We start from the raw sequence: 10,507 nt of genomic DNA, 5'->3' as shown, positions 1-10,507 counted from the left end.
TGTCATTGCAGTGGAAGAGGGAGGTTTAACCCTTTTACCCTATGTCTTTTTTTCCAGAATACAGCTTCTCTATCTTCTACTTCCGATTATGTAATCTATTTGGTTCCTGTATTGGCCATCCAGAGATTTCCACATATAAAATTATCCATTAGGTTGCTTGAAGCATGCGTTTGCAATGAACAAGTTGTTGGCTTCATAAAATTCTATGAGTTGCTCTCCTGCTTCATTTCGTAGACCTAGTCCACATTTTCCGACAGTGTTTGATTCCGTCTCCTACTTTTACATTCCAGTCACCTATGATTATCAGCATATTTTGTTTAGGTGTACAATCAATTTCATCTTGGACACTTGCATAAAAACATTCAATTTCTTCCTCTTCAGCATCTGTAACTGAGGCATAAACTTTAATGATAGTTATGTTGATAGGTCTTCCATGAAGTCTGATTGATAGTATCAGTCAGACTTTGCATTATAACTCTTGATTGCTTTTGCTACATCTCACCTCACTATTAGAGCAACACCATTTCTTCTGAGTTTGTCATTTCGAGTCCACCCAGGATTACAATGTTTAAAGTTCCATTTCTCGTTTTACAATTTTAAGCTTATGGTGATTCATACTTTTCCTGTTCCATGTTCCTATTACGTGTGTTGAACGGCTTTGGACATCCCTTTTGCATCTATTCACATCAGCAACTGGACATCCTTTCAACTTTAATTCAGTCCCATCATTAAGCACAGTGCTGTTTATACTTGTCCTCTGCTCTTCCCCAGCACCAAATTGAGTGCCATCCAACTGTCTTCCAGCACTATTTCTGGTCCTGTCTTCCAGCACTATATCTTCTTTCATTTTGGATTGTCTCATCATAGAGTTTTCAAAGAAAGAGATTAGCAGAAGTGGTTTACCATCACCTTCTTCAACGCAGTACTAACCAGGGTTAGCTGAAGTGACACTGTCATTGTTTGTGAAAGATCCTCCACCAGTGCCACTTTCCGCTAGTGCTGCTGCCCAGTAGCTAGCCTTCAGGGATTCCTCCATCCCATCACCACTGGAACTGTCAGTTCTCTTCTGCTGATGTGACCATTGATTCCTGGAGGGGGTGGAAGCATCTTAGTCTGGTGTCTCAGATTTGGCCATCTTACATTGAATGACTCTGTTAGGAGTTTAAACTCTTGTCTGAGTCTGTGCTCCTGAAGGTATTGCTCTCAGCTTTACTGACACACTCAAATCTACTCACCAGATTTAAGTATCCAATAGGGGGGAGGAAATGCTGATATTAACCTTTAAAGCCCTGTATGGCTTGGGACCAACATCCCTAGTTACTCTGCCTAGAATGTAGATCAATGAAACTCTCGACTAGGACTGCAAATAAGGCAAAGAAAAAAATGTCCTGACTCTTTAAAAGATGCTTAATGGGATATTGTTTACCAAGTGATGTTATTTATCTCTGCGCTATGAAAAGCTTCATCTGCCCATTACCACATATGAAAGGGGCAAGCCATTTTACCTCCAGGTTGTTGGCAACCCTCTTCAGCTTTGCTTTGATTCCTCTCCTGCCCAGCCAGATAAAATGGTCAAGAGTCAGTTTATCATGCCTTAAATGCCATTTGCCAGCTTTTGCAAGCTGAATAGAGGCACGCTTAAAGATTATATTGGACAAAAATTTATATAGAAGTTACAGACAAATTGCTCTATGTGCTTCCATCATCTTATCCATATGTGTAACAGCTATTTGAAGTATGATTGTCATGTTCACTTAGTTCAGATGCAAATGCTAAGTTGTATTTACTTTATTGAGGGGGACTGAGGCTCAGAGAAAGTATCTAGTCCAAAGCAACACAATAAATCCAAGCAGAGGTGGAAATAGAATTTAAACTTTCCAAGTCTAAGTGCACTAAACAACATTGCCTGCTATTCCAGTCTTTAGCATTTTGTTTTCACAACACCTCACAGATTTAGATCACTCAGGCACCATTTATAAGAGCAGCAACATGGGAGTGTATTTCTGGGGCTTAATCTTGCTGCACTGCTTTTAAAGTACAATTTTGGTGGATCCAGTCACGTGTGATTGTCATTGCAGTATCTGTATGTTTCCCCAATAGGGTAAATTGTAGCCCCATGGAACAGTTTCAGATTGGGGAAATGGTGCCTCATGCCATGGTCCCAATCCAAACCAAGCCCCCATGTACCTGCGGTTTAAAGAGAAGAAATGCTGAGAGTTCTATTCATGGAACCCCAGCATCAGGTCTGCTTTGGCCCTAATACTGCCATTGCTCTTTCTTCTGCAATGCTTTCCCCTTATGCCAGGGACACTTTTCTCTAGTTATCAACTATTTTTTTCTTCATGCTTCATAGGTGTTAAATAGCTTGATATAACTGGGGCGTGGTCACTGTATTTTTCTTGATTAGATTTTAATTTTACATAATTTTGTACCCTATTGCCAGACATTATGGATCCAGCAATCCAGTTGTGTTAAGCACTTTCAAGTCCCATTTTATTTTAACATGTGCTTTTCACTAACTCATTTAACTTGGTGACAATTATTACTATTGTCAGCAGCAGAATAGCAGGAGTGTCCAAATTGCTATGTGGCAATTATTTTCATATGGACGCATCCCAGGAGCAGAGTGAGAATAAAATGCTCATCTGAACACTCTCCATCATGGCTGCCAACAGCAATCCCAAGAGCATCCCACTTCCTCCTGCACCTATTCTAACTTTTCCTGTCTTCCAATTGTAAATGACAGAGTGATGGAGGGTTTTTTTCCCCTTTCAAGAGAAAGGAGATGGGGAAGATGGCAAAGGAGAGGTCAGGTTTTGCAGCTGAACAAATCTTTAACTAATCTCTGCCTGAGAGCAGAAGTTGAAAATATGGTGGATTGCAAAATCTCATACAAATTGGAGAAGAATGTGAATCTATAAATCAACATACAATTTTGGCTAAAAGACACTCTCTGGTGGTTTGTGGGTTGGACTGGCTGACATTCATCCATTCATCTGCAATCTTTTGCCTGGCAATAATGTCTACAGAGAGGCTCTCAAGCCTCACAAACATTTTAATTGGTTTCATATTGATTGAATTATCTCGTTATATAAAGCAAGTAGAAGTCTTCGGAATTCTAGAGTGCTGAATCGGACACTTGCACAGTTTGCATTATCAAGGTCAGTACAAGTTGCCTTTATGTTCTTGCAGGAAAAAAACTTAGTATTTTTCAGATAAAAATATGATGTTTGCAAAAGTTCTAGAAGGTTCACTTGCCTATTACTCATAACAGGAATAGCATATGGTGAATATAGGGCACAGTAGTACTTGGTGGAGGGAGAGAAGCATATAGCCCGATCGCATCAGATTTTGGAAGCTAAGCAGTGTTAGTCCTTGGATGGGTGACCACCAAGGAAGACTCTGCAGAGGAAGGCAATGGCAAACAACCTCTGCTTCTCACTTGTGTTGAAAGCCTCATGCTGGGTTGCCCTAACTCGGCTGTGACTTGATGGTACATACATACATATGTAGGGCTCAGTGGAGACAGATAGAGCTGTTGTATAATATGCTATTTACCACATCTTAGAGAAATAGTTTTCATAAGCTCTGAGTCTGTCTCAGCATCTTTGTAATGCTTTTACAGTGCAATCCTATGCAAAGTTATTCTAGTCTAAGCCCTTTGAAATCAATGGGCTTAGTCTGGAGTAACTCTGCATAGGATTCAAGAGGTCAAAACTCCTCTCCTCCCATCTCTGAAGCAGCAGTCCTCCTTAAAGGAGCCTTGGAGGAGCGTATTGGGCTCAGAAGCATTGCTGTTTTAAAATCTTGGGTGAAACTATTGTGGTGGTGAATTTTCTCATGTAGCTTCAAGAAATTTGGTGAATCTTTTTTGGGTTGTAGTAGCCGCAGTTCTAGATCTACCAAAAAGAACCCCACATACAGTGAAGAAGAAACTGCCATTTAGAATTCCTTAAACATTTAGATTTTTTAATTTAATTTTATTGTATTGATGTCTTTGTTTACATAGTCATACACAGTCACTTCCATTACATTAACATAATCCTACATCAATACAACCTTTTCCCCTTTTTGTTACCCCCCCCTCCCGTAAGTGACCAATTGGCAAATAATACTTTATACTTGCAACCATAAGCACACCCTTTGGATTTTGTCAAATGTATCTTTGCTGGCCCCGCCTTCCCTTACCCAATTTATATACCCAAGCCATTTCTTCCTTATCTCTAATATATTATCCTCCCATGTCTTTTCTTGTTTTAATATGGCCAGAATGTCTGATTGGATCATTTGATATAGATACAGATTCCGTCTACCCATAGTCCACTTTGCCGCATCCTTCCAGCCATAAGCTATGACTGCATGTGCAGCAATGATCATTATTTTAAACAACTCCTGTTTAGAATTATCTACTTTATTATTCCCCAGAACTCCCATAAACAATACCTTCCCTGTCAATTCTAATTTAACTTTACATAAATCCTCCATCTTTTCCAGAACCATTTGCCAAAATTCAGTTACTTTAGGACATTCCCACCAAAGATGAACATAATATCCCTTTATCTTCTTGCAATGCCAACAATTTGAATTCATTCCCTTAATCATATAGGACAATTGGGAAGGTGTCCTATACCATTTCAATATTAATTTCATCTCCAGTTCTCTAATTTTTTCTATTTTTATTTCCAATATTCCTTTCATTAGTCTATCTATCTCCTGTACTGTCAAATTCACCTCTCTTTCCCACTTAGTTTGTATTATCCCAGTCATATAATCTTTGTCTTTATTCATTAAGTTGTATATCTTCCTTGCAATACTCTTCTTACTACCCTCTTTAATACAATATATTTTTTTGAGCAGAGTATCCTCCTTATTTAGTATTCTACAATGCCTTCTCTGTTTCAAAATATTATATAAAGCTATGATCCTTAGCCAATATTGTTCTCCCACTTTCCCTAATACTTCTTGTACTGGTATCAATATCCCCTGAGTATTGTATAAATCCTTCACTCTGAAAAAACCCTTTTCCTTTAACTTCTTCTAGAATGTTTTCTCAACATTTTTAAATTCCTCACTTAAGGATTCTAGTGGGGTCCATTTGGAAAGTCTTGGCATCCAATTAGTTTGCAGTTTCCCCCAGACTTTTAATGCTGTTTGTCTTGGGCCTATTGTATTTTTAATTTCATTCTTCACCTTCTGTGTAAATATTCCAAATTTGCCTGCTCCTCTATTCATAGTGTCCTCCCATCTCACCCATTTTTCCAAGCCTTTTCCATCAATTTCCATCAACATCCTTATTTGGAACGCTTCATAATAGCTTTCTAATTGTGGCATACCCCATCCTAAATCTTCTTGTGGTGAGTATATCACCTTTCTCAAAATTCTAGCTTTTTTCTTCCCAAACACCCAATTTTTTATTTCTTGATCCCATGTAACTAATTGCTTTTTGGGGATCCACTCTGGTAGTACCTGAAATAGGTATAACATCTTAGGAATTATAAACATTTTAATTGCCCTTATCTTTCCTAAAATATTTAAATATCTTTTACTCCAGTGGTTTAAATTTCTTTGTATCTTTCTCCATATTATTTTATAATTTGTCCCCACCAAATTTTTAATATTCTTTATTATTATTATTCCCAAATATTTTAATCTCTTAATTCCTAATTTCATACTTGTTAATTTTGCTATTTCTTTTTGTTCCTTCGAATCTTTCTAAACATTATTTCTGATTTCTTAATGTTTATCCCTAAACCTGAATATGCTTTAAAATCCTCTAAAATTATCATTAATTCTCTCAAAGCTTCCAGAGGGTTCCCTAACACTAATAATATGTCGTGTGCATATAAATTTAGTTTAATTTCCTCCTTCCCTACCCTGTACCCTTTAATTCTAATACTGTTCCTAATTCTATCAGCTAAGGGCCCCATAGTTAAAACAAACAACACTGGGGATAGAGGACATCCCTGTTTCACTCCTCTCTGTATCAGTACTTCCTTAGTATGATCATCATTAACTTTAATCATAGCTTTCCCTTCCCTATAAATTTCCTTTAATGCATTCAAAAAGGGGCCTTCAAAACCATATTTATTTAGTACTTGAAATAAATACCCATGATTTAACGTATCAAATGTCTTATAAACATCCAATTTCAAAAGGGCAAACCTTCCCTCAGTTTTTCCATGATATAAAGTATTAATCACGTTCCTTATAGGGTGACCAATATATCTCCCTTATATATCTTCCTTAAACATTTAGAAGACCTTAATTACCGCCCCCACCCCATTGGCTAAGATTATAAGCCTATCTACTAGGAAGTAATTTGTATTACAAAACTCTGTGCGATTATTCCCAAAGTTGGCATTTAGTTTCAGGGCAGGGTGTAGGGGGACAGCCCAAAATATCTAGCAGGTTTTGGTGGGTTTGTAGTTATCGCTCAGTACAAAAACTGCCTATTTACAACTTTTAAAAAATGCTGACGAGGAACAGGTCAGAAAAACAGCCTTACCTCTTGCTTGTAGCACTTTGCTCAAAAGCAGGAAGACTGGCCAGAATGGAATGTGGGTATTTTGGTTCTGGCTGGGCAGTTGACATCTCTTCCTGCTTCTGAGGATTGGGCAGCTAGTGTTTTAGCACTAAGAAGATTGGAAACTGAGAAATATTTTCATCACTGATGCAAAGCAACCCTTCCTATCCCCTTTGATCTGTAAAATTTATTAATACTGCCAGATGTGCTTTTGTTTCATTCTATGTTCTTCTGACATTTTTCATGGCAGACTGGATTTCTGCAAAGGAAAAGCTGCTTTCTGGCTCCTCCCCTAACATGAATAAAATTATTGTTTATGAACATGAAAACTTTACAGGACTCCACAGAGAATTTACTTCAGATGTTCCTGATCTACACAGTGTGGACTTTGGGGATTGCATTTCCTCCCTTAAGGTGATTGGACAACCATGGCTAGTCTTCAGTGATGCAGAATACAAAGGCCTGGTCCACGCCTATGAAGAAGGGGAATATAAGAGCATCAGCTTAAATGACAGTATTTCATCTCTCCAGCTAGTAAGTGAAGATCTGGATCACCCTCAGATTACACTTTTTGAAAAACCAAACTTTGAAGGAACAAGCAAAATAATAACAGAGGAAACCAACCTGATTTATGGGTATTTCAATGATAAGGCAGCTTCCCACATTGTCCAGAAAGGCGTCTGGATCTTGTATGAACATGGAAATAGAAGGGGGTCGCAATATATTGCTCGGGAAGGAAACAAACTTTCTAATTATGATCCTATGTTTCATTTTAATAAGAAATGTTCCTATGTATATCCCCTTAAAGGTGGTCAGGCCATAGTCACTTCCAACATCTTATGGGATCACAAGAAAGTGGAGAGTGAGAGAGATATAGTGATTGATGAGATAAATGGTGTCAATGATACAAATTTTGAGCAGGCATTTACCACCACTACCAGCAAAATCTATGAATCAGCCACTAGTCACAGCTTTAAGTTAAAACCATCTTCTCTTAAAATAAATGGGAGCTTCTACTTAAGCATTGATCCAAGTACTAATCTCTTGGTGGAAAAAGGAAGCATAGAATCTACTGTTACTATAGACAAAATTGAGGTGAGCATGCCAGCCAAGATTCCACCACATTCTGAGCTGAATATCCGTGTGATAAGGCAAGTAGTCAATGCTTCTGTTCCTGTGGAACTGACCATTACAAAGAATGGGAAAATGAAGACAGAATGTGGAGAATATCGCAGTATGTCAGGAAGCAACATCAGCACCAGATATATTATGAAGCCAATTGAGAAGAAAACATAGACTCATTTATCACCAAAATAAAGAATGACAATGCCATAAGCCCCCACTCCTATTTAGAACATCCATATAATCAAGAAAGGGATTACTGTTTCTGTGGTGCAGACCATTTTTCAGAATGGAATATGAAGACAGGGAATTAAATACACATCTTCTCCTTGTCTTCTTCTGAGTATTTAATCAAGTATCATGGATGTACACTTCTATGCATCTGAGGAAGTGAGCTCTGACTAATGAAACTCATGCTGAAATAAATTTTGTTAGTCTTTAAGGTGCTACCAGGCTCCTATGTATCTATGAAAGTTATTCTTACTAGCTCCAGAGCTTTTAATTTTTTTGTCTGTTTTCCTTTCCCTACCATAATCAGTTGTATGTAAGAGGAACAATTAATATTTTCTGGAATGTAGCATGCTTTTTTCTCTACTTTCATGGTAGTTTTAATCCCAAATCCATTTTTCTATCTTTGTTTGCATTTATATGTGGATGAAGCAAACAGAAAATTCTGTATTTGTTCATCATGGTCAATTGAGAGTATTTCTATGGTCAAGAAAAAATTGAAGATTAAAAACATCCCCTTTCTTCCAACTGTGAAAAGAGCAGCACTCACAGTTGGAAAGTTCACAGTCCTTAAATAATAGAATTGTTATGTTTTTTTATCAGCAAGGACTACAGACCTTAAAGCTATAATGAACAATGCATTTGATCAGACTTTTGATAGTCTTTGATGTTATTTAGGAAGGAATAAGGGGGGTTGAATTTATATACAAATCAGTAATAGGATTGCGCAAATCACTAGAATATATGACGTATATATCGTTAGAATATATTAGGCTGAATTTATTCAAAGACATCCTCATCTACAGTATAGTGAAACAGAAACAGCTAATGCAAAGACACCCACCATATGGGGAGAATGCCAAAGAAAGTAGTTGTCGAGAACATTGGTGAGCAACTCAACATGACTGGTAGAATGCATGAAGCCTCCAAAACAGTTTTGTGTGCTCCTTAAATCCCAGCATATTTAATCCTCCCTGGCATCTTCATTTTCCAGAAACTCATTTGAAAATGAGATGGCAAAAATGGGAGGGGGGCGGGGAGAGATCAGATCAGAAACAATTAAGCAAGTGAAACAACCCATATTCGGCCCATTTTAAATTTTAATGTGTTCTATGACCAGATAACTTTTCAAGGGCTGATTTTCATGTTAAAGGGCAATTTCAACATTAAATGTTATAGAAGTACATGTCCGCTGTATTTCAGACATCTGCTATGTTGACAAAATGACAGACTAATTATTGATAATCAAGTATAATTAAGCAGATTAATTGTTGTCTACCAATATAGGTTATGTTTCTGATGCATCCCTTACTGTAAAACAAACTGCCCAGCCACCATTAAGGGGAGTTTCACTACAAGGAAAACAACCTGGGGTTTTCTTTGAAATGCTTCTGTCCCTTTATTTATCTGTCTTATCAGCACAGCAAATATATCCATGTATTTCTGCTAAGGGGAGCAAAGGAAAGATCTCTCTCTCTCTCTCTCTCTCTCTCTCTCTCTCTCTCTCTCACTCACACACATCCTCTATTTTCCTCTACGTGCAAACATCAAGGAGGGAACTGTAGTCAAGCTGTGACTGGCAATCTGTAGTCCCCCAAATTACAGCATTGTTATCTGTAAAACTGCTTTTTATCCAGGGGCATGTTTACTCCTTTCTGGATATGTGATTAATTTACCTTTTGCAGCATGCTTAAGAGGTTACCCCATCACCTGGGGGAACACACACAGGGCTGCCTTATACTGAATCAATCCATTGATCCATCAAGGTCAATATTGTCTACAAAGACTAGCAGAAACTCTCTAGATCTTCCAGATCTCCTACTCCCTGGCCCTTTTAATTGTAGATACTAGGGATTGACTATGGGAAGTTCTGCAAGAAGCCACAGGCCCTCCCTGTTTCTATAGATTTTTCTGTCTTTACTTCAGTATTATATATTGAGTTCTAGTTACTATCTGGATTTTTTCCTTTGAATAAAGTGATTGAACAATATGTGTGTTTGTGATTACATTATTTGGAAATAGTTCACATTGGTCGAATCCACATTACTCAATCTAAGTCGCATGTTCCCCGCATTCTCCACGCAATCCCGAGTGCCGGTCACATTACCTCATTAAACAGACGCATTTCATTCACATTTCTCCCAAATATGTGGTAACAGGTTTTCATCGGGAGTTTCACGGTGGACGTGAACGGGCAAATGCGCAATTTACGTGGTTTTTTTAAAAACCACCCCCCTTCCTGTCTCTCCGGCCGTTCCGAGAGTTCCTATTGGCTGATTCAACTTTCAAGTGCTCTGTAGTCTGCAAAAGACTGTTTTTGACTTCATAGCGTTGGATTTATTGATCATGTTGTTTCTAAATCAAATCTGGTAGTTTGAAAAATCATTTTGGGGTGAATCCCTCCTCAGAACGGACTCGCGAAACATCTTTTTTCAGTTTTTTATTTTTCTCTGGATTACTGTGATATCGAAATTACGGTGAATCAATCATTCAGATTTAAGAAAACACAGAGCAGGACCTCCATCATGCCCCCATGTTTCCCCCAAGTTATAATCGGTCCCCAATGACATTTTACATTTCCTCGAAAACTGTCATGGATGATGTTCTATAACCTCACACCAGGAAAATGGGGCG

The 10,507-nt window shown here is 38.0% G+C and overlaps 1 protein-coding gene across 1 annotated transcript; it reads left to right on the top strand.

Moving 5' to 3' along the window:
* The first annotated feature begins 3,111 nt into the window (after window positions 1–3,111).
* LOC129328833 (epidermal differentiation-specific protein-like) lies at window positions 3,112–9,855 on the top strand. Its single transcript, XM_054978135.1, has 2 exons — window positions 3,112–3,161; window positions 6,774–9,855. The coding sequence occupies exon 2, from the start codon at window positions 6,821–6,823 to the stop codon at window positions 7,817–7,819; it is 999 nt and encodes a 332-aa protein (XP_054834110.1). The 5' UTR covers window positions 3,112–3,161; window positions 6,774–6,820; the 3' UTR covers window positions 7,820–9,855.
* Window positions 9,856–10,507: the final 652 nt, after the last annotated feature.

This window comes from Eublepharis macularius, chromosome 4, assembly GCF_028583425.1.
Source record: "Eublepharis macularius isolate TG4126 chromosome 4, MPM_Emac_v1.0, whole genome shotgun sequence".
Taxonomy (NCBI): Eukaryota; Metazoa; Chordata; class Lepidosauria; order Squamata; family Eublepharidae; genus Eublepharis; species Eublepharis macularius.
The sequence above is the reverse complement of the archived record's forward strand: the minus strand, read 5'-3'. Positions and strand labels throughout refer to the sequence as shown.